Below are 22,045 nucleotides of genomic sequence, written 5' to 3'. Positions count from 1 at the left end.
CACGTGCACGCAGTTTGACCCTTCCACCACATTTTCGTAGATCATGACCAGATCTCGTTGTCTCTAAAAGCATGAGCATTAGATAATACATGTTACACCCTCACGGTTAACTGTTCGCTGTGTTCCTCACCCACCTCCATCATGGTCAGCATCGGTAGCCGCCACATCTCACTCCCGCACCCTCTGCTCGCCCGTCCGAACCAGCTCGCAGAGCGCCCTCATCAAGAACGGGTCCACGGCGGGCTCCTTTCTGCTGCCCTTGCTGCCTCCCTTATTGTCCTTCCACTCCTTGAAACGTCTGCGCTGGCCATGTCTGCCGGGAGCACCGGTCCAGGCTGGACCGGTCGTCCTTCCGCCAGCCGAGCCGGCACTGCCGCTATAGAAGGAGCCGTTCTGCTGATCGTCGACGCCGCTGCGCCCGTCATCAGTGAGCGAGACTATAGCGTTAATGTCTTCCTCGTTGTTGAGGCCATGGCCATCGGAATACCCGCCACTGTTTGTAGTCTGGAGCGTGATGATGAGGCGGGTAATGCACGTCAACAGGCCCGCCCGCAGGTCCACAAGCGTCTGCTCGGCCGTGGTGAGCTTTGTTGTGGTCGATGGGCCGTGCGTAATGCTACTCGAAGCCGTCGTGGTCCCGCTTGAAATAGTAGTCCCGCGCATTCTTGCCGCCGCGTTGGCTTTTGACTGCACAGCGGGAGTGGAGGTAATCGAAGCAGTCCCGATGAAGGAGCGACGCTTGCCCAAGACCGGAGTCTGTGGCGCAGATGGCGGATCGACACTTTCGCTCTCGCCGCCGAACCGGTTCGAGCCTGGGAATGCGTACGATCGCTTGCTTCGAAGCACATTTCGTCCTGCCGTGCTGATCGAGTTGGCCCGGCTCACCGTCGATGAGACGGACAAGCCACGCTGCCTGCCATGGGGCAAAGGGGGCACAGGTGGAATTGGCTCGTCCTCATCAACATTATTGTGAAGCCCCAATAGGCTGGCAGCCTTGCGGGGGATCCGCGAGCCACTCTGTGTGCCTGACGTGGAGGGCCTTGGGGGAGCATCGGCAGCCGCGTCAGTCGCGGTCCTGGGCCTCGACGGGATGGTGGGAGATGTTGCAGTGGGCATCACACGAGGGCAAAGTAATTCCACATAGTTGAAAGTCAGCAGATGGGCGTAGAGTGCGTCGCAGAGATAGTCGCTGCCGTTGGGGAAAACGCTCTTGATCGACGCCCAGTCAGGACTGGCATTCGGCCAAGTCGGCTTCTCCTTCTCGAGACCAAAGTTGGTGGCGTGCTGAGAAGGTCCCGAGGCGAGGCCATTGTGCTTCTGATTCGAACCGTCTGAAGCCTGAGCTTTACGGGTTATCGATGTGACCTTTCTCCATGTGGAAGACTTTGGCTTCTCGTCCGGACTGAAAGACAGCTGACCACCTGACGACATTTCCGAATACCCCTTGCCCTCGTATTTGACCTTGCGCGCGTGGCTGCGTATCGTCTCAATCGACAAGCTGGAGCACAGGAGCATCGTTTCGGGAAAGCAGGAAACTGATACTCGCAACGTCTCCAGCACCTCGGCAGGAAGGCGGATCTTGGAAGCGGGAGCTTCTAGATCTGGCTCAAACGGATGAGCGAATTCGTCTATGACAGTCTGGAACCACGTTTCGATGCTGACGCTCTGCGGTCGGGCGTTGTCCGGCACGGGCGAGCCCATCTGTGGCTCGGGGCTTTCTGACATATCCGAGTAATCGTAGTGACTCCCAGAGTCTTCGAGAATGTCGTCAGGTTGACGGTACTGAGAGACGCTAGCAGCGCGCCCTCTGGGCTTTCGGCTTTGTCCAGATTGTGGCTTTGATGGCGTAGCCTCAGCATAGCCAGAAGACGGGATGAAGGTGCTCGGCGAGGGAGGTGAACGAGGCGAGCCACTACCGCGTCTAACCGTCGAAGGTCCTCGATCTCGCGAGGTCGGCACGGCAAGCCTATCTGCTTCGTAGGTCTGCATCCGCGACGCAGAGGTGTCGTAAGGACCGCTGGGAAAGGGGAGGGCAGTAACCGTATCCTCCGGATGGTCCATCGAGCCTGCAAAACCAGCGAAGGGATCCGATATGTAAACCTCTGACATACGAGTACCTCGATATTTAAGCGGGGTCTGGCCACGACCGTACCGCGCAGAGCTTCGTCGTGGAGGCGAGATGATTGGCGGCTGGGGCTCAAGCACAGTCGGGGTGTGGCTCTGGAGGGATGTCGTTGGAGAGTCATCTTCAGAATCTAGCCAGCTTTTGACAGGTTCCTTTACTTGCGGGGACGTCGACGCAGAGTTGAACGCCGAGCCGGCGCGTTTTCTCCCCGACGTGATCGACGTCGCCGCAGTGGTGACAGATATGTTGCGTGTACGGATGGACGGTGGCTCGACATAGCCAGAAGAGTCGCTGCCGGACAGGTCCGAGTCGCTCACATCCTTCATGAGCTTCTCGCCCAACGCAAGAAGCTCAGAGTACTTTTTGTCAAGTAACTCGAGGGACCTCATCTTAGAAAGCAGCTCCTTCTCTCGAGGATGCGAGATAGCACTGAGCGACAGCCCCGGTTGCGGCGCAGGTCGCCTCTTTTCTGCTGCTGACATTGACCTTGGGGGCTTGAAGACCACAGACATAGGCCTGTGCTCACGACCTGATGTCTCGAGATCTACGGCGAGCAACTCGGGGAGGTTGCAGTCCATAAGAGGCTCCATGTTGCCGTTAGGTCGAGGGACGCCGTTGTATCAAGATGTAAGCCGTTCGGATGCCCTGTACGCAGTCGACACTCGGATAGTCCTCCCGGACCGGGGTTGAATCACCTTCCACGCAGGCTCCCGAGGAGTTGATTGTCGTTTCAGGTTCGCGAAGTCGCTCAGGTCGGGGCGAGCGAAGTCTGTGCTACCACACGAGAAACGATACGTGTTGTTGTTGCAATGAATTCGAGACGACATCAGCACAAGGTTGAGTAATGGAGAAGTTCCGATGCGCCTGGCAGGTTTGTACTTGTCCACACGAAAGGGCGTACAGTCCAAGGGAAGCCGTGTTGATGTTCCAAGGACGAGCTATCACTTGGACCTCGTGGCAGTGAGAGGCTTCTCTGGGTGATTTGGGAGGACTGGAATGTGGTGGGCTGATGGAGGCGCCAGACCTGCTGCTAGCCATGCTGCCCTCTGTTGTTGTACAAACGCCGCGGGCAAAGGTCATGCCTGGCCGGGCCTGCTTGGCAGCCTCCGGGGCCAAGGAGTGAAGCTCTGGTGGGTTTTGATGTCATATCAGGTATGCGAGACATTGGGCTGTGGTTCCTGCGGAGGGACAGCTCCAGCCCCCCTTCGGAAGAGCGCCGACATGGTTTCGTGGCTTGGGAATGTTGCTTTTTCACCCTCGTTGGTCGCCCTTGCCCAATGTGAGCGCGTGGTTGCCCAGCAATATCTACCTCAAGGTAAGCTTTGCGCCATGCAAACCTCACTGCATCCCTGCGTCATTACTCTGTTGACAGCAGCACGAAACGACGAGCGAACAGTACCATAGTGGATAGGGTCGACCCGGCCCGAGTGTGAAACTCTGGCCGGCGAGGCGACGGCGCAGAGACGGACCCGGTTCATGCCACCTTTGTGTGTGCTTGAGGGTTGTCTGGTGGCTGTCATGCAGTGTCTCAAGATAATGTCTTGCAGGTAAGACCAGGCAGAGCTTCACGACAGTTGTGGCTGGGCCCCAGTCACACCCAGCACTCTGGACCGGCCCTGCCCTGCCCTGTCAATTTGGCATGGCGGGCGGCGACCGCTATCGTCGCCGCCATGCACGGGATGCGTTTGCGCGAATGTGGAGGGGTGCTGTAGGTCTTGCCAGGAGAACAAGGGAATCAAAAGAAAGCATCGTAGTAGCGTCGAGACATGCATGCTAGTGGCATCCATTGTTCTCCTGCTTGTCCTACTAGTTTTCAGGCAATGCACGAGCTAACGCGCGTCCGAGGCAGGCGGACGTCAATTGACGCCGTTCAGAGCTCGTGTTGCTGCCATCTCGAGACGAAGGGGGGCCCGTTGCGCAGGACGCGAAAACGCAACGAGAAGCCAGCATCAAGGGGTTCAAGTTGAGGGAAGGTGGAGCCACCGCGCCAAGATGTCGCCTGGGTGGTTACACGGCATACCCTCGATGCGGGTAGCCACGTTTTCACGAGGGCTTCTCGTCGAGTCCTTGTCCTGGGACGTTTGTGCTACGTCGTGTCTTCAGATTCGGACCAGCATATCTGCATGCCGTCGTTATCACCACGCTTCATGAGATATCCACAATGATTTCGACCACGGCTCCTGCACGCGCTCGTAGTATCTTTCGGCGCTTCCTCTGTCCACCAGATCTATAATCCATTAATCTTCTGGCTTCGGTGAGTACAAAGAATGCCGCGAGGGTCGGAGGAATTTACCAACGTTTCTCCGCCGCTCTTGATTATGGAATGGCTCAATTTGGAGCCTGTCATCAGCCAAGATGGCGTTGTTTTGGTTCCCACTGCCTGCTCTGCAAGTGCCTTGAGCCATTGCGTGTACCATAGTAGGATGGTTCCTAGCTCTAGATTTCGGTTGCCACCTCGCCTGAGCACGGGCTGGAAGAAAGCACCAATCCGGTTGGCTCGCGCAAGCTAGGCACTACCGCGCTTAGTTGGCGACCACGTCAATCTGACAGTCACGCATCACATCAGGTGGGACTTTCTCCATCTCTGAATGGTTGTTGAGCTTGATAGACTGTTGTCTTTGCCGTCATGTCCGTTACTTGATGAAGCCATGGCCGGTGACAGAGCCTTGACAGGGCCTTGTTTGAGCCTGTTCAGAAGCGCTCTTGGAAGGAGTGGAGCGCAAAGCCGCATATGCGGTGGAAGGGAGATGCGCGGCGGCTCCACAAGGAGCGCAGGCAGGCCCACTATAATTTTCAAAACTTCACGATGAGCTGCCTCTCTCACTGGCGGTGCATGTGAGTGAGCAACAACACCAACAACAGAATCCACAAATCCCTCTGAACTCCCGGGGTGCATAATCATCTTGCGTGAACAGGAGATCATCAGTACCGAGGTCTATAGCAGGGCGCGTTTTACGCTGCGCGCCTCCCCCAAAAATGATCACAGAGAGCTACTTTGCCTCAATATCGGGCCCACCGCTGGCCAACAACACAGCTATCGCTCGAGACGCGGGCATCTACGAGCACACTCTGCATCCCAACCACTCTACCACTGCCGTCCTCAAGAAGAGCTCCGTGCCGCGCAATGCCCTGGCTGCCAGCCCAACACATGTATTTGCCGCGCAAGACGACAAGTCCACAGTCCATGTCTACGCCAGGCCAAAGGGCTCCCAGGAAGCCATCGTCACATTTTCGGAGCGCATCCGGGCGGTCGCCCTTCAGGACGACGTGCTCTTCCTCGGCACGCAAGAAGGCCGCCTGATTGCCTGGGAGGTAACACACCGTCCTCTGTCCAGCTCCAAAGCTCGTGACACACGTAAACACACACAAAGCTGACCAGCGCCTCCCCTCAGACATGTACCGGCCGCCAAGTAAGCACACCAGCCTGCCACGTCCAGGCCATCTCGTGCATAGCCACGACCCCATTCCACATCATCACCGGGTCGGACGACTCGAACCTCAACGTCTGGGCCCTCCCGCGGCTGCTGGAGCTCGGCTCGACGGCAGAGCACGAGCCCGAGCGGTCCCTCGCCGACCACCGGGCCGCCATCACCTCCGTGGCAGTCACCACCAGCATCAACCCGGATACGTCCCTGTGCGTGTCCGCAAGCAAGGACAAGTCGTGCGTCATATGGAACTACACGTCCGGCACCGCGCTGCGCACCATCCTCCTCCCCTCCCACCCGCTTTGCATCGCCCTCGACCCTTGCGCGCGCGCTGTCTACGCCTCCACGGAAGACGGCTCCCTGTACGCGGTCGAGCTCTTTGACGACAAGGCCCTCATCGGCCCGCGCAGCGACGAGGACAGCTCCATGGCCGTCCAGGTCTCGGCGGCCTTTGGCGCCGTCAGCCCGACCGAGGTCGGCCCCGCCAGCTGCCTGGCCGTCAGCTACGACGGCACCGTGTTGCTCTCCGGCCATCCCCGGGGACAGATCCTGCGGTGGGACCTGAGCACCCGCACCGACTCGACCGAGCTGGCGAACCTGAACGCCGCGGTCACGAACCTCGTCTTCACACCGGCTCTCCCAGAGGCGGCCGGGCCTGGCCGGCGCACGGCGGCCGCGACGGTCGTCAAGCCATTCATGGGCAGCAGGACATACAACTATACCGCGCAGCTCGAGTCAGACATGTGCGAGGACGAAGGGCAATCGCCCACGGCATTCAGCAAGATGCTCACCACGAAGGGGTTGCCTAGGGACTTTCTCGAGGTCGGCATCATGGCATTCCAGCAGCAGCAGCAGCAGCAGCCATCGACAGTGATACCTGAAAGTACTGCTGCTGGCGGCAGTGAACTCGAGGAGCTGCGCAAAGAGAACGCGGCGCTGCGTGAGGTCATCGCCGAGCAGCGCGCTCTGCAAAAGAAAACCCTTGAGAAGTACCTTGGCTCGCAGTCCAAATAGGCAATGCATTTTTCTTCCAAGGGCTTCACGTACGGCTTTATTCGGGGCCTTTCACAGATAAGCAGGAGCCATGTGCGCAGGGTGTATAGTCCACATTACCCTGCAAGTATATAGAGACCTGTCTTGCGACGGGGATGATATCCAGATTCTGAGCTCAAATCTGTGCTCTTGTACATTCTTCTCTAGACAGCCAATATAGATATGGACGGTTCCTCCCGTATCCTGCGGGGAAAGCGGCAAGCCTAGGAGCTTGCATCATTGTCGCTCCGTCCCAACCAATCCTACTGATGCAGTGTCTTTCATGCCCTCTGTCTAGCCATACGGCGTTCTTTTCATGGCAATATCCGCCATTTTCGTCCTTGTTCCTCATCAATTTCGATTGGCGAAATCTGACTGTCCCTGTCATCAGCAAGTGCGTGCCCAGCAACTTTTCTAAATATCATTAAAGCCTTCCTCTGAACCACTTCCAGTCTGCTGTGCTGGCTCAAGCTTGTTTGGTGCGTTTTGTCGTGAAAGTCATGTGCGCGTGGTCGTCTGGTCCTAAAGTTGTGTTGGGATGATGTCACAGAAAGCAGAGTGCTCGTACTCGGCCTTTTCCCAGTCTCGACGGCCAATCTGTGGCCCGGAAACATCGCTTTGTGGTCCGCCTATAAGATGACACAACGAGGCCGATTGTGCTCCTTGCCTTCCTTTCGTTTCCGCCTGTTTTTGTAATAAGATATTGAGTAAGGGTCGAATTTGTCTTCCTCTCCGGCCAATGTCTCTGCTGCATCATCCTTCCTGAGCATTTGCCGGCATAGATCCACAAAAACTTCATCGACATTTGCTAGTAATACATTAGCCTGCATGAACAAGGGTGCATGACCAAGGGCAAAGGTGACGGCCAGCAGCGCGGCCGGGACCAGGCCGGCATGTTGTCAACCTCGATTGCGTCATTCCAACTTACTTCGTGTCCGGGCACTGGCTTCATAGTATGGAGCTCCCCAACGTTGTGAGATGGAGAATCCCTTGGTGCGCGCGACTGCCCGCTGGTCCTCCAAATCGGCTTTATTACCAACTAGGACTATCGGGATAGTCTCGTCATCCTTGATGCGGATAATCTCGTCTCGGAGACCCATGAGCTCTGCCAAGGACGAAGTTTGCGTAATGCTGAAAACCAGCAGAAAGCCTTGGCCAGTTTTCATGTAGAGGTCTCTCATTGCAACTGATGAATATCGCAGTTAGTTAAGAAGAGTTTAGCACGCAAAAGCCGTTTTGAAAACAAACAAAACCTACCAAACTGCTCGGTTCCCGCGGTATCAAGGCTGCAATTTGGTCAGTATCACCAGTTGGTGTCACCTGTGAACGCAAGAACGTGGTGCTTTTGGCTCACATTTCAAGGATTACTTGGCGGCCCTGGGATTGACATTGTTAGATATTTGGTTCCAAAGCACACGAACAGCACCAGTACCTACATCGACTGCGACCTGAGTACGATAAGAGTCCTCGATCGTGGGATCATAGCTCTCTATCCATTCGTTATGGACGAATTGAGCTGCAAGCAACCGCACCTTGTCAGCATTTTGGGGTCCCCAGCAGAACCACGCAGCCAGGTGAGTCCGGGGGATGAGCCACTAATCATGATGCTCACCTGTGAGACAACTCTTTCCGACACCACCTAAGATTAGATGTTAGTCCTGGGATTGTCTGAAGACGCAGAGGTTAACATACCTGCACCAAGCACCACAACGTGGTACTCTCGGCTAACAGCAACAGTTTGGTGTCAGCATAAGAAGGTACGCGTAAGATCGCATCTTGCGACAGGTTCGAATGAGGCAACTTACGCGGGCTGGTACCGACCCTGTCTCGGTGGAGGCATGTCGACAACTCTGCGCAGGGCGGGAGCGCAGGTGCACACGAGGATCAGCCAGTCCGGCAATGGAGACGGTGAATGACGGCAGACAGGCGTAGGGTGTTATGTCGGCCGTTTGCTATCCCAGTTGCGATGGCGCTGCTTGACTGGTACAGGAAGACTGAGGATTGCGCCGAACTGAGAGCCACAGAGCAATGTTGAGTGACAGATCGATGGCAAGGAGAGAATATCCACCAAGGCCAATTGGGGGGTTTCCGAAGGGGGGAGCAAGTCTCCACGTCAAGCAACAAGATGACGGTCAACGGCACGTCCAGGCGGAGAAGGCTCCGGAAACCCAAAAGTGAAGCAGCGGAGCGATGAGGAGGCGCAGGAGCCAGACGGGAGCGGCAGAGGGAGGCTGCGTTGCGGCGTGTCGTTGGCGGCGAAGCAGTGTCGAATGGAGGAAAGAGAGTCCCTGGACGCCGGAAAAAATGATACCAGGCGTGCAGGTGGCAGCTCCCCCAGAAGCGGAACTGGCGGCGGAGTGGGCGTGTGGACTGCTGGTGCCGGAGCAGAGGACGGATTAGGGGTAGGCGTGGGACCCACAGCTGGCAGGCAGGCAGGCAAGCGAGGCCAGAGCCAAGCTCGACGGCGTGGAGAGAGCGAGGCCTTGTCGGGCCCCAGTGTCGCTTGAGGCCCTGCCAGCACGAGGCAAGGCCCGGGCTGGTGACGGATTGGCGGGTCGGAGGGAGGGGTCGGCCAGGGACCGAATGGCTGGCTGGACTCCCTGCGCAGGTCGTGTCTGCAGGCTGTAGAGGACGTGCTGTCTGTCATGAGCCGCGAGCGGCAGAAGCAACGACCGCTTTGTCGCGAGACAAGAGGTGGCAGCAATGTGGTGGACGAGGCGGCTTGTGATTTGTCTCTTTGTCGTGATGGAAAGTGTGCAGCTGCAGGACGCGGCCGGGCTGTTGGTCGAGGTTGGCCGCCGCCTGGGCAGACATGGGGGGCACATGGCCTGCGGAACCCCCCAAGGAGAAAACCCCTGTGGGCGGGGAGGCCCGGCCTGGCATCAACGATGGCTTGCTCTCCGTTCTGGACGGCTGGCTTGCACCAGACTTCCTTTGAGCTGTCGCATCGTACCTGCCTCGATGCGCCGCCTGATGGTGCATTGCAGGTCGTGGCTTCCTCAGCAAGGTTGCAACGCTGGCACCAGTCGACGACTCCTTCGCAGGGGATGACTGCTCACACAACACCAAACGCTCAGGTCCCTTTTGACTCGACAACACGAAACCTGGTCTTTTATGCTCCTCCTCGCCTGACCGGATCGACAACCTCCTGAAGAAGACATCCGTGGTCGGCGGCATGATACCCGCAGGGCCTCCTCCCTAGAGTCAAGGCCTGAGCTTAGCATCAGATGTCCCTGATGGCCATGTCGGGGAACACAGCTGGGCCGCATCACCATCACGGATATTCGCCTGACCATCGCAAAAGCGCCTTTGTGCAGCACCCTGGGGCCCAGCTCAGGGATGCCATACCGGCAGCCGGTCCGGACCCGGGCCCCGTCACCTTGCTGCCAGGTCACACCTACTTTAGTGTGCGCAGAGCGGGTTCAAGGTGCTGCGGATCCCCCATCGAGCTCGCCCCGTGCCAGCAATCCCCACTTCCCACCGGCCATACGTGACGACTACGGCAACTCGCTCGCAGTGTTGGACTCCCTCTTCCTCGTCGTCCGTCACTTGTCGCAAGCGCATTCCACGCAAACGCCGCGCCTGCCTCTTCGCCCGGCCGCATTCGCAATTATAGCTGCGACCACAAAGTTGTGACACCCTGCACAGCTCAATGCGCCGCCTCATGAAAGGACCACCAGGCAGCTGGGGGAGACTGGTGTCGTAGAGCTCCTGTGGGGCTCGAGAGGGCCATTTTGAGGCAGATCCCGCCTGGCCCACGAAAGAACCCTCCGAGTGACCCACGAGCGTGGGCCTGCAGGAATCCAATTGTTCCAAATGGCGACCATCAGCAGCAACATCCAGATGCACTTGCGCCCCCACTCAACCACCGAACCAGGGGGTCGTGATGCAGCTAGCAAGTCTAGCTCCATGATGGAAGGGGTGCTTCGTACGTCTCTTTCTATGTAACCCGCCTTGGCTCTCAGCCACACGGCAAACGAGAAGGCCAACGTTAAAACATGCGTTTCTCTCAATACAATCGAATGTTATACCGCCCAGGACGCCCTGGTGCCTTGGAGGAGCAGATTATTCATCTGCCTCCTCAAGGAACGATCATTCAGGGGGTTTTGAGAGGTGACGTCAAAAGATTCGCCAACCGATGCCAAGACCCGGAGTAGCAACCTCGAGATCTCGAGGCATGCTCTTGAGTGAACCCCGTTGCTCGATAGCGAAGCGGCATAGATCTCGTAAATGCTGCTCGACTACCATGCCTTAGTTGGTTGGTCATTCGTCCCTTTGCTTGCTTCTTTGTTTGTTTGCTCTTTTGCTTGCTTGCTCTCCTGTCTGCCTGCCTGCCTGCCTGCCCGCTCGCCCGGCGTGGTTCTGGGGAAGTGTGGCCCTGCCACGTGGCCAGCATGATGTTATTTTGATATTAGACACAAAGAGAGGGAGCAGTGCCAGGGGAAAAACAATATTATTGTCCCCGTTCTCAAAGGCGGCAGGCAGCTCGAAAGCAACAAGCAGGCAGGGACAAGAACGCGAGCGATGGCCGACGAGCACCACCCCGCCGCCGGCGCGGGAAGTTGACAACAGAACAGTGTCTTGTAGCATGTAGCAGCCAAGGAAGACTTCAGTTCAGGCTATGAGTAGTATATCACGCTTGGGGCCATGATCAAAATTTTGAGCACGAAGTGATGAGATTATAATAAAGAAGGAGATGACCATAGATGGAAAACTAATATAGAACAAATAGGTATGCGCAGGGGAAAACCAAAAGAAAGAAAAAGAAGAAAAGAAAATCCCTTGGGACGGCTCTTCTGCTCTCAACCACGCGTATGCCCCTGTTCCCCTCCTCGGCGATCAAGATACTCCTCCTCCGGCTGTCAAGTTTCTGCCAGCCGCCACATCAGCCCCAGCTTGTGACGGGAGACCCCGACACCTGCGCTTTGAAGGGAATGGGCAAGCATGAACAACAGCGAATGAGCGAACCAACCACATAGAGGTGCGCTGTACTGGAGACCCTTGGAGGGCATAAAGGGAGAGGGCGTAACGGCAGCGGTGAAGAGAAGAGAAAACGCGGTGAAAGAAGTAAATGGAAAAGGAAAAATGACTCCGCCTCTGAATGTAGTTCCTCGCAATGAATATCTGCTACCGACACACAAGACACTCGGTAGATTGACGCCCGAACGCGCTCCCACATGCCCCTTGCTCTTTTTCCTTGTAAATGACTGATAGCCCAGCAACATGTTCGTGACAAAAGTGGATTCGATCATAAAAGAGACGCAAAAAGAAAAGAAAAAGAAAAGACCCAAACCATCAAGCTTGCGCCCTGTCATCTCCACCGAAAACAGTTCGGATTCCGGAAACCTCCAACAAGTCTGGCAGGCTTGACAATGCAAACGCGGCCGCGCTTCTGTGCTGATAGTGGTGTGTGGTGTGTGAAAATCTAAGCCTTTTCCAACAAGAAAGGCTGCCAATCCCGTGTAACAATGTTGATGATGTGCTGTCGTATGCGGGACCCCGGTATGCTGACCATTTGATTCATGTGTTGCGCCGTGGGCCAATGATGCTACCATGTTGTAACCCAATAGAAAGCCAGTCCTGAAGCATCGCAAATGCGCCCGTGCTCCATGGCGAAGCTGTTCTGTTCCAAATCGTGATGTAAGGGCTCCTGCTGCTCATTGGATCCTGATTGGGTGCAGACAAGTGGCTCAAGGAAACGCCAGCGCCGTGCAAGTAACAAACAAACACAATTCGAATGCAAGAGAAATGTCAGAAGATGCTGAATGAGCTGGTCGCTGAGCAGACGCGAGGTCGTTGCTCAAATCAATGATCTGAACATGGGGGCTTTGAAAGTGCCGAAAAATGCAGTGGTGTCATCTCTAGCAGCGATCAGGGTATCTGGAGTGACCACCGTCATCGACGCCATCGCTTCCCAACCCAGTTGTGCGCCCGAGGTCGACTAATTTGCAAAATGCCGAAAACAAAATGGAGATACGAAAGTGACGTAAGAGCTGTTGCATATGCTCTTCTAATGTTCTGAGATAAGTCTCGTCGAGGCTGAGCATCAAACGCTTGCTAGAGGCGTCCCCAACTCACGATCTCGGAAGACGACATCTGCTCAGGGGCGGTCCAAGTGATTACCGACCCATCATATATGGAGGAGGAAATGCAGACCCTGCATTGTTCATGGCTGCCGGAGTGCCGCCGGCCGACAGAGGCCCGTTGTAAGGCGGAGCGTTGTTCCACACATTGTTGTTACTGCCAGGGAAAGCGCTTGCGGGATAAGGGCTGCCGCCATTACCAGACAAGGAACCAGTGCTGCTATACGTGGCCATGCGATTAAGCCCAGGCGGTGCAGCCAGGCCCGGAGGGGGTCCGTTGGCAGTGGTGAAGCCTCCGGCATTGCCAGAAATGCCATTGAGACTCGACATTGGACCACCACTGTTCTGGTTGGGAGATTGACCAGATCTGACACCAAGCGGGTTCTTGGAAAAGCTCAACCGAATGCCACCCTTGACGCTGTTATGTAGTGGATGGCCGTACAATTCATGTAGCGCTTTGGTTGCGAACGAGACGTCCTCAAACTCCACGAAGCACATGGGGCCGTTCTGTTTCGTTCGGAAGCAAAGACGCTTGTAACCACGTTGCTTGGAGAAAACAGCTTTGAGTTCCTCTTCCGAGGTGTCGATGGGTAGGTTCCCGACATACAAAGTATTGCACGGGGGATTCTGGTCGGCGGGATTGACGGGTGGGAAGTTGTGTCGCTGCTGGAAGGGCTGGCCGCCAAGCTGATAATTGATGGAATGACTGTTGTTGGGCATAGCGGTAGGTGACATCGTATTGCCATGATTGGGCAACGGGGCGATGTTTGGATGGGCGTAGGCTGGCAAAGAAGCGGCGCCGTTTGTCGCGGTGTTCAATGAGAGGCTTGCGAGCCGGGCGATTGGCAAGTGAGGCGCCGTGGCGCGGCGTTGTTGCGTAGGTCCATTCTCGGCATACGCCACAGGATCCTTGAGCAGCTCTCGTGTTTCGTCATCCTCGGCGGCGTCGTGACTTATAAGAGACTTTCCCGAAATGCGTGCGCGCTCGGTAAGGTGATTGCCAATAGGTGACTGTGGGGAGAAGAGGCTTTGATAATGCGTGCCGGAATCTGGGTTGGGTAGCTCGCTTGTGGCATAGATGCCGCTCATTGGCGGCGAAATCTTCTCGAGGGATTGAAACCCGCCGTTGAACCGATGTGATTGCCTGGAGGAGGGGCCATTCGAGGCCAACGAAGATGAAACGCTGGGAACTGTGGTCGGCGGCATATCGACTGGATACCGTCTCGCAGACACCGGACTGCTGCTCAAGATCTCGACAATCATTTCCACGTCATTCGACATGGACTTGCCATGCAGAGAGTCCTTGGCCTGCTGTGCGGCTGCGGGAGTCTTGAACTTGACAACGGCAGATCGTAGTCCGGCATCTTCCGAGAGGTCTGGAGACAGCATCTCGACGTCGACCAGCTCCTGCGAGAAGAGCAGCATCAATCGCAGCTTCTCTTCGGTGGTGTCGGCTGGCAGGCGGCGGATGAGTACCGGCGAGGTTGGCGACGGTGTTGTCGAGAACGGGGTGCCGACGGGTTTGGTGGTCGCATCTCGATCGAAATGATTGCTGGTGCTCAGACTGGTCGGATAGATGGATTGCTGAGAGCCCGACGGCGAGCGGAACGGCTGTGACTGTTGGAGGAAGGCCGGCGCAGCCATGGTTGATGGGTGGATGCCGTTGTGTGCGGCCCGAAGACGAGGGAGGGAGGGGGCGACGCGAGACTAATTGGCAGCGCAGCCGGGCGCGCTGCACGAGTGGTGATGGCAATGCGAGGCTGCGTTCGAGGCGCTGGATTGGTCGTTGTGCGCGAAGAACGGCGATGGCGCGCGATGACCTGTATGGGAGCGCGTTGGGGTGGGAGGATGGGGTTCGTCGTCGTGGAGCAGTTGCTGAGGAGAAGGGAGGAAACGACGATCGCGTTGATCTGGAAATGGGGAGGGCAGGCACAGAGTGGGAGTAAGTGGTGCGCCTGGGACGCGGCAGTGGGAGGATTAAGCAGGCACAGGCGGGCGCTGGGTGGCCAGGACAGGCGGCCGTGGGGAGGGAGGAGGTGGGATGTGGAGGGCGCGCGGGCGTGGGCGTGGCTATCTGGGAGATGGCCCGCAGGTCAGGTGGGAAAGGAACCAGATGTGGGCGGCGCGGACGGGGAGCGGGTAGGTGCAAGCAAGAGCCCAGCAGCGCCTCGAGCAGTGTAACGATCGCGGTGGGGGCCACAGGGATCCCGACAGGCCAGGGCGTCGTGCGTCTGGCTGCCCAGGGCTACCTGCCTGTGACACACGCACACGCTCTCTCACACACACTCTCTCTCTGCACTGCACTGCACAGCTCTCGCGACAATTGCCGGCACTCTGCGGCTCCGCAAGCTGGATTCTGGGAACCTGGACGTCGTCGAGCTCGGGCTTGGATCCGCGGTGGCGCTACGCGGGGGGGCTTGCAGGGCGCTGCCTGCTCCAGGGCAACGAGACCAGACCTGGCGGAGCTGTCGGCTGGATCCACGGAAGCTCCCCTCAACAGAATCTGGGCATCTGCAAGTACAATCGGTACAAGGCTCTGAAGCCGTCAATGCTTGCCGGCTTTGCGCGGGTCGGTATGGACAAGAGAAACGTGTGCTGCAGGGCAGCTGGCGACGGAAAGGTCAGACCTGATCAGTCGGACTGGGCTTGAACTTGGGGTGGATTTAGATGAACGCCAGGACGTCGCTGTTAGGCCGTAATGTCTTCATCCGTCAAGAAAATCGTTGGAGAAATGCGAAAAAAGAAGGATAATGGGTGGGCAGCCATAACAGGTGGCGCCGGGATGAATGAGAGAGTACAAGGGCCCATCTGCGCGCGTGCGGCGAGCGAGGGATAGAGGGGGGTGCAAGACAAGACAGATTGGGAGGAGGCGCCATGTGAGAGACGATACGATGCAAGGGTGTGTGCCCAACGCAGCCTGCGATTTGGTAACCTCACGGCGGCGGGGAGGAGGGAGCACCTCGAAGCTCAAGGGCCTCGGCCGGGCCAGGGGAAACACGTTTGCAGGGCAGTGCCTCACGCCCGGCAACAGCAGCATATCTGCCGATCCTGAAAATGTTCTCTGCACACAAAACTCCTCTGCCCCAGCTCGTCTCTGCCCTCCAACTGACCTTGTCCGTGCCGTCCAGCGCGTGGTTCACGTGTCGTGCCTGACTGGCTGTACTCCCGTAATTTTGGGGGGGAGAGGGAGGGGGGTGGTCACAGTCAAGGGCCCAAGACCACTTACTCTCTGGACACACGCTGCTGCTGCTGCTGCTCCAGTTATCTCCAGCCAGGCTTCCTCTCAACCCGGTCGTTGCCGTGGCCTTGTCGTGACCTGGCGTCTGCCAGTGTCTCTCTACCCCTCTCCTAGTGCAAGCCTGGTGGATGCTAGCCGATTGCCGCCTGGTCAGAGGAGAGCGTGTGTACTTAAATGGTATCATGTCAGCATGTGTTGAATCTCAAGTCGCCATGTTGAGCAGGTCAGTTGTGACTGTGCTTTTGTTGCCCCAAAATACCCAGGAGCTTAGAACCAGAGTCCCCCCCCCCCAGGGGCTTTGCGAGGAATGCTTGAGGCTGAATCACATCGAGTTTCGGAGCACCTGTCGAAGGGGACAGCGCCCTTTGCCCAGCAAAGCAACCCAGTCGACCATCGATCACCACCACCAACCCGAGGCGTAGGGTTTAGGCTTCGAGGAGGGATTATTCTCGGGCGCTTTGCAAACCCACATCGCTCCATGTGCCTTGCTAGGGCAGATTTAGACTCGACCAAGCACATAGCGGCACCAATGGCGATGAACTCTGTGTGGACGCGTGCGCCCGAGGCAAGGACAGCTGGAACCAAGTGAGGGGCACCCGTGGACTGTGCTACAGCCTCTGGTTACAGCCATTACCGTCGCCGCATCAGGCACGACACATGCTGGTGGGCATTTGCGCCCCTCGCGTCATCATAGGGCATTTGGGGCGCAGGCCATGGGTTCCAGGACTGTAAGTCTCTGGTACTGTGGTGGTGGTGGTGGTGGTGGTGGTGTCAGTGATGCTGCCGTATGAGCAGGTCCAAGGAAGGCGCATCGTCCCGCGCTCGCAGAGGCCCGTCTTATTGGGCTGATGTCAATGAAGCGCTGGCGCGGAGTCTCGAGGCCGCTGACAAGAGCGAGGGAGGCCAGGGGCATGATTGTGGGCAAGGATACCAACCAGCTCAAGGGTGAGTGGGCCCGCAGGGATATGGGTCGTCGCCAGGGTCATCCCCGTACTTTAGACTTGCCCGGCTCTGCACGAGTAGGCTTGCATGGCGTCAAGTGCTCTGTGCTGAACGTCCACGCTGAGGAGCTGCCCGGGTTGCAGCAACTTCGAGTTGTGTAGCATCAGCTTCGCATCAGTTCCGGATGACCTCACTTTGGGTGCTGTCGGCAAGAGAGGCGTTGGGAAGCTTGCACCAGAATTGGTTCACAACGACAAATAAAGGGGGAACAATTTGGATGAGATGCCGCAAGAGACTGCGCCCGCTCTAATACGCAACTAAGTACAGCTCGTTTGGCAAGCCAACATGGCCAAAAAGAACTTGTCGCGCACTCTAGTACTATAAATATAGGTACCCCGAAAATCACATGTTTTTCGGGGCAGTCCTTTTCCACAGCTCGAAAGTCTTATCGTTGCAGTTGTTAATGAACCCAGGGTGACTTGAGCCCAGGAAGGCCGCTGGGGACCTGTGACAAAAGGGACCGATCACAACGATAAAAGGCAGGACGCCAAGGCATATTAAATTCTGATCACGGCCAAACGTTTGAGCTTACCGAATCTGCAAATCACCTACCATTAAGTATCATGGTCCTTGACAAAAAACAACATGGCGTCGAGAACACAATCCTGGTCAGGCCATGAAGCTTGCGAAATGCCAGCTCTCAGCAAGTGCCGTGCTAGGTAGCGTGTGCAAGGTACTCCCTCATGGCGTGCCAAGCAGCCTCTCGATGCAACTGCAGCAGCCGCCTAGCACCGGTGTGTAGCTTGCAGTTCTAGACCACGACCAGCCAGCCAATCAACAATGGAGCGCAACGAGTTGGAAAGCACCCTTGAGCTAGGGCACCCTGGACGCGTTGCACAATCACCAGTGCGTACTGCTTGGACTTGTCCAGTCGTGGCCGAGCTGCAAATCCATATCCAGCGAGGTGCACAGAGGAGCATTCCCGTGTCGGGTTTAAACTCTACTCGGCCGCGCCATATGGAGCTCACTGCCCACCAAAGGGGGAAGTGGGCTGTGGCCGTGGTGGTGGTGCTGCTGCTCCCGGCGAGACAAGAACTGGCCTGTTTGCTCCCATAGCTGCGCTCCAGCTGTGCTTCCCCTTCCCTGGATCTGGCTGGTTGGCTGGGCTGGGACATCGAGGGCCATGACAGCAGCGTGCATGCAGGAGACGAGGGCGCCTGGGATGGCGATAAGCGAGCCTCGGGAGCCGTTGACACGGGTGCATGGTTGGAATGCGCGAGAGGGCAACAAAGCCGAGGGTCGGCTAGCTCGAGTGCCAGCTGCGAGCAGGCCACGAGCTGATTGTGACAAGCCCATGAGCCCGCAGCGGAGCGACGCACGAGGCGGGAAGGGTGGGTAGAGGGCGAGACAGACAGGAACCGGTGAGCACGGACAACAGCGCGGACGAGATGGGCCAATGGTGGTGGGATGGATGTCGACAGATGCAGGGCGCCGGGGCCAGGTTGGTGTGGTCCCAGCCCGATGGTGTGCGCCTGCCTGTGCGCAGTGAGACGGGACTGCGCGTGGTGGGAACCCAAATATCCCAGGCAAGCTCCTTCTGCTGACTAACAATCTGACGTGCTCATGCACATTCTCGAGCTTCGCCTCTGCGTGCCCTCCTCCGAGATAAGAGAGAGCCGGATTACTTTTCAAGCCTCTGTCTGCTGGCTATTGTCCTGTGCATCTCGCTCGTCCAGCCAGTCAGCCAGCCAGCCAGCCCCCGCGGAAGGCCAGTGTGGCGACAGCCGGATCGGTCCACGACATCACTATGAACCAACTGCGAGAGCCACCACCAGCGCCTTTTCTGCTGCTGCTCCATTGTTCTGCTGACAGTGAAAGTGCCCAGAGGCCCACCTAGCCAATCTCGACGAATGACAGTTCCAGATGTAAGCAAGCCCTCACGGCCTGAGGTCTCTGGGCTGGGAGGGACGGAGCCAGGGAAGCCAAGCCGATTGGGCGTCTGCCAGAGCTGGTTTTGGTCACCCTGTCCTGGGCCCCGGTCGGCTCCATGGTGCTGCATACTTGGGACGAGCCCCGAAACTCACAGATTCCTTCTCGCCAGGATCGCCTGCCCCGTCCGCCCAGATATCGCCGGCAGGCTGTCTCGCCTTCCCATTGGCCCCGGGCAGGGCAACATCTTGCCCGTCCCTAAAGTCGTGGACCTGCAGCCCCCTGTCACGATCAGAAAAAGTGACGTCGAGTTCCCTGGCTTCACTGAGAATCATGGCTCATTGGGGCGGGCATCCCAGCAAGAGAAGAAGGCGGCCAGCAATCATTCTCTATTGGTCGTTCAAGTCAAGGTTCGGAACATCTGTGTCTAGCACATATAACTGGGATGTGTCATGCTCTCTCTTCTCTTGCGAGTCGAGGAGGCTCTGCATGAGACAACGCATCCGTGTATGGCACAATCAAAAGCAATTCCACGTCAGCCTTCGAAACAAAAAAAACCATTGTCTAGCAAGGCATGCGGCAGGAAGAAGCACCAAAAAGCCGCGTTCCCCCCTCCACCCCCTTTTCAACCCCCAAACACACCCAGGGACGACTACAATGGCCAAAGGGGCAAGGGGCACGTGTTTCTTATCACGCTTTGTGAGATGACAATGACGTGGTGGTGGTGGTGGGTACCAACGAGGGAGACAAGTTGTCAACCATATGGTCGATCCTGAGCAACTCTCGGGCCATGTTAAAGTTGTTCGGCATGACAAAGATCTGCTGCGTCTTTACCAAACAACTCACACAAATCTCATGGGGACACTGGCGCTTAGCACTCAAGACAAATACGCATGTTGCGACTGCAAGACCAACGAAAAGAAAGCCATTAAGAACTAAGTAAGCCTCCCACGAGACAACAGTTGCTGATCCCTTGGCCTTCGTTGGGGAAAAGGTCATGCAGTCGCCCAGCCCAGCTGAGCGCCCAGTGTTTCAGAACTCGGCACTCCGCGGGCTGGGCACGGGCAATGACACTACGAACACTTTGCGCGGTCGACAAGTGGTGGCTTGTTTGAGTCCCAAGTTCGGCCAGCGGGGATTATGCCGGGCGATGGTACGGAGCGTCTATCCAACATGAGCGAGCGCGCGACGAAAGAGACTATCTTGGTCCACGGCAAACATCTACTTGCAATGAAGAATTGCCACATGCAAACCAGGGGTCGGGCCTGGAAGGACAGACTGCTGGCTGGCCTGAACGTCCTGTGATTTTCTGCTTAGGTATTGTTCACAATGTTGTACAAAAGTCTGCGACTATAGACTCTGATAAATAGGGCATCCTGGAGTAACTGGCCTTCTGCTATTCAACATTTGAGAGAAACACGGGCTTCGGCCGTAGTAAGGGGATCTCTGCAGTTGCAGTCACGAGCTCCGCCTACTTTCGACAACAAATATGGCTTGGATGGATGGCACCAGCAACTGGCCAGCACACAGCAGCACCGATAGCCCTTGCGAGAAAGCCTCAGCCCGAGTTGTTGAGTGCTTTCTCAAGGTCAAGATTCTCCGTCAACTCCATCGAGGTTAGCGATGAAGTGATAACATCCATCCGCAGCGAGGCAGTAAGTATACCGCTTTGGGTTACGAGGTTTCTGAGGTTAGACAATATTGATTACCATTGCTGTGTAGTGCTGTTCAAACAAAGGTTAAGGCGACCTGCCAATTCACGATCGAGAACGGCGTTTCCGGCCGCGCAAGTTCATCGCCAAAGCTCCAACCACATCCTTGAACCACCCCGACCAGCCTCGAATCTGCTCCACGGCATACAAAAGTTTTACGAACCGGCTAACAAACGTATCTACCGCCTCATAGTCATGTGCGTATATTTCCCAGATGTCCTTCGCGGCCGTGCCGCGACAGCCACTTGGGCCGTTTGCTTCCGAGCTCGCGGCGTCTTCATCTACCACACCCACTATCTCGAACTCGTCCTCCACGTTCTTGGCATCTTCCTTGATCCGGACTCTGGGCCCAACCACGAGTGCCCGGCCAATGATGCTCTCGTCAGACAAGAAGCGCGTAGCTGCCTCGACGACCGATTCGGTCACGCCCATTCCGCCACCAGCCAGGAGTATCCGTGCCATGGGCGGGATGATGGGAGTTTTGATGAAGTATGGGCACAGCAGATTGACGCGAATGTTTTGCTGCCATGCCAACCCACGAAGCGTCCGGAAGAGACCGAGAACTGCATGCTTGCTCATGGTGTACTGTATCTGAGGCGGTAACGGCACCAAACTGGCCACCGAGCCCAGGAGCATGATCTGCTTGTCCTTGCCTGAGCTTCGAGGCAGCCAGAACAAGGCCAAGTGGGTGGTGTAAGCGACACCGGTGATGTTGACATCGATACAGGTAAGATTTGGAGGCCTGCAGTCCAGCTGGCTCAGGTCTCGTGTGGGATTATCGAAATGATTATCGGTGTCTTTGACGCCAGCATTGGCAACGACAACATCGATGCCGCCGTGCGGGCTTCTCTCCGCAGCCTCCTTGAAGAACTTGACCTGGGACGACCAGTCTGTCACATCACAGTGGAAGTAGTGATGGTGCGGTGAGCCCGTGGACTGGCGCAGCTCGGCAACGAGCGCCTCTCCATCAGTATCTGAGATGTCGCCAATCATGAGGTTTGCCCCAAGCGCAGCCCATCGCCGGGCGAAGCCAGCACCGAAGCCGGAGGCGCCGCCAGTGAGGAGAACGGTCTTGCCAGCAACGGTTTTGGTGTCGTACGGGGTTTCGAGGTCCACCGGCCCGGACTGGCGGACCATGGACTCGACGTTGTGCATTTCGTGGGCGGCCAACACCTGCGAGTGCCTCCAGTCAGCGAGAGTAGCCACAATGCCACACAGGCTTGCGGATTTGGCTCCGAAACTCGTCTCGTGCTCTAAGAATCGAGGCCGCAGTCTGCATGCGTCCCTGGAAGAATGAACCACTTACGGATACGATGTAAGGCCGTTGCTTGTGTAATGATTGTACCGATTTGTCGCGTTGCACACCACGGGGCAGGCAAGACAGGGACCCAAGGCGTAGGCTGATTGCGAGCTTGATTTCAGCAAAAGGGGTCCAGAATGGCCACCAGAAGCTGCAGACCGGCGGACGGGCACTTATCAAAGGCACAAAGGAGACTGGGAGTCTGCCAAGCGCCGGCACCGTGGCTGGACGAGGATCTGACAATCGCCGGCGCCGTGCC

The 22,045-nt window shown here is 57.1% G+C and overlaps 7 protein-coding genes across 7 annotated transcripts; 2 read left to right on the top strand and 5 right to left on the bottom strand.

The window, feature by feature from the left end:
- Window positions 1-997: 997 nt before the first annotated feature.
- Window positions 998-1,560, top strand: B0I36DRAFT_313611 (uncharacterized protein). Its single transcript, XM_046152649.1, has one exon. It carries the CDS (start codon window positions 1,159-1,161, stop codon window positions 1,333-1,335), a length of 177 nt encoding a protein of 58 aa, XP_046016365.1. The 5' UTR covers window positions 998-1,158; the 3' UTR covers window positions 1,336-1,560.
- A 3,541-nt stretch (window positions 1,561-5,101) lies between these two features.
- Window positions 5,102-6,564, top strand: B0I36DRAFT_371859 (WD40-repeat-containing domain protein; the record flags this gene model as incomplete). The annotated part of the gene is made up of 2 exons (XM_046160058.1): window positions 5,102-5,437; window positions 5,518-6,564. 2 exons carry the CDS (start codon window positions 5,102-5,104, stop codon window positions 6,562-6,564), a joined length of 1,383 nt encoding a protein of 460 aa, XP_046016364.1.
- A 526-nt stretch (window positions 6,565-7,090) lies between these two features.
- B0I36DRAFT_63327 (ras family-domain-containing protein) lies at window positions 7,091-8,558 on the bottom strand. The gene is made up of 8 exons (XM_046163128.1): window positions 8,388-8,558; window positions 8,275-8,306; window positions 8,195-8,221; window positions 8,019-8,098; window positions 7,937-7,959; window positions 7,840-7,868; window positions 7,511-7,768; window positions 7,091-7,390 (listed from the first exon to the last, which is right to left on the bottom strand). Exons 1-8 carry the CDS (start codon window positions 8,420-8,422, stop codon window positions 7,212-7,214), a joined length of 663 nt encoding a protein of 220 aa, XP_046016363.1. The 5' UTR covers window positions 8,423-8,558; the 3' UTR covers window positions 7,091-7,211.
- Window positions 8,559-11,210: 2,652 nt separating this feature from the next.
- On the bottom strand, window positions 11,211-12,242 carry B0I36DRAFT_63312 (uncharacterized protein). Its single transcript, XM_046163126.1, has one exon. The coding sequence runs from the start codon at window positions 12,135-12,137 to the stop codon at window positions 11,445-11,447; it is 693 nt and encodes a 230-aa protein (XP_046016362.1). The 5' UTR covers window positions 12,138-12,242; the 3' UTR covers window positions 11,211-11,444.
- Window positions 12,243-12,614: 372 nt separating this feature from the next.
- B0I36DRAFT_63318 (uncharacterized protein) lies at window positions 12,615-14,522 on the bottom strand. The gene has a single exon (XM_046163127.1). The coding sequence runs from the start codon at window positions 14,307-14,309 to the stop codon at window positions 12,702-12,704; it is 1,608 nt and encodes a 535-aa protein (XP_046016361.1). The 5' UTR covers window positions 14,310-14,522; the 3' UTR covers window positions 12,615-12,701.
- A 3,316-nt stretch (window positions 14,523-17,838) lies between these two features.
- On the bottom strand, window positions 17,839-19,109 carry B0I36DRAFT_345387 (uncharacterized protein; the record flags this gene model as incomplete). The annotated part of the gene is made up of 2 exons (XM_046156353.1): window positions 17,839-18,381; window positions 18,930-19,109. 2 exons carry the CDS (start codon window positions 19,107-19,109, stop codon window positions 17,839-17,841), a joined length of 723 nt encoding a protein of 240 aa, XP_046016360.1.
- A 1,223-nt stretch (window positions 19,110-20,332) lies between these two features.
- On the bottom strand, window positions 20,333-21,641 carry B0I36DRAFT_358965 (uncharacterized protein; the record flags this gene model as incomplete). Its single annotated transcript, XM_046158053.1, has 2 exons — window positions 20,333-20,380; window positions 20,670-21,641. The coding sequence occupies 2 exons, from the start codon at window positions 21,639-21,641 to the stop codon at window positions 20,333-20,335; spliced, it is 1,020 nt and encodes a 339-aa protein (XP_046016359.1).
- Between the last annotated feature and the right edge of the window lie 404 nt (window positions 21,642-22,045).

This window comes from Microdochium trichocladiopsis (assembly GCF_020744255.1).
Source record: "Microdochium trichocladiopsis strain MPI-CAGE-CH-0230 chromosome Unknown B0I36scaffold_2, whole genome shotgun sequence".
Classification (NCBI taxonomy): domain Eukaryota; kingdom Fungi; phylum Ascomycota; class Sordariomycetes; order Xylariales; family Microdochiaceae; genus Microdochium; species Microdochium trichocladiopsis.
The sequence above is the reverse complement of the archived record's forward strand: the minus strand, read 5'-3'. Positions and strand labels throughout refer to the sequence as shown.

What these genes read in the sequence shown, in the direction of transcription:
- B0I36DRAFT_313611 (XM_046152649.1), top strand. Translation starts at nt 1,159, where the DNA reads ATGGGCGTAGAGTGCGTCGCAGAGATAGTCGCTGCCGTTGGGGAAAAC.
- B0I36DRAFT_63327 (XM_046163128.1), bottom strand. Translation starts at nt 8,422, where the DNA reads ATGCCTCCACCGAGACAGGGTCGGTACCAGCCCGC. An exon ending in CGTTGTGGTGCTTGGTGCAG is followed by an intron (nt 8,222 to 8,274) that starts GTATGTTAACCT and finishes ATCTAATCTTAG; the next exon opens with GTGGTGTCGGAAAGAGTTGT. An exon ending in CGCGGGAACCGAGCAGTTTG is followed by an intron (nt 7,769 to 7,839) that starts GTAGGTTTTGTT and finishes GATATTCATCAG; the next exon opens with TTGCAATGAGAGACCTCTAC.
- B0I36DRAFT_63312 (XM_046163126.1), bottom strand. Translation starts at nt 12,137, where the DNA reads ATGGTAGCATCATTGGCCCACGGCGCAACACATGAATCAAATGGTCAG.
- B0I36DRAFT_63318 (XM_046163127.1), bottom strand. Translation starts at nt 14,309, where the DNA reads ATGGCTGCGCCGGCCTTCCTCCAACAGTCACAGCCGTTCCGCTCGCCG.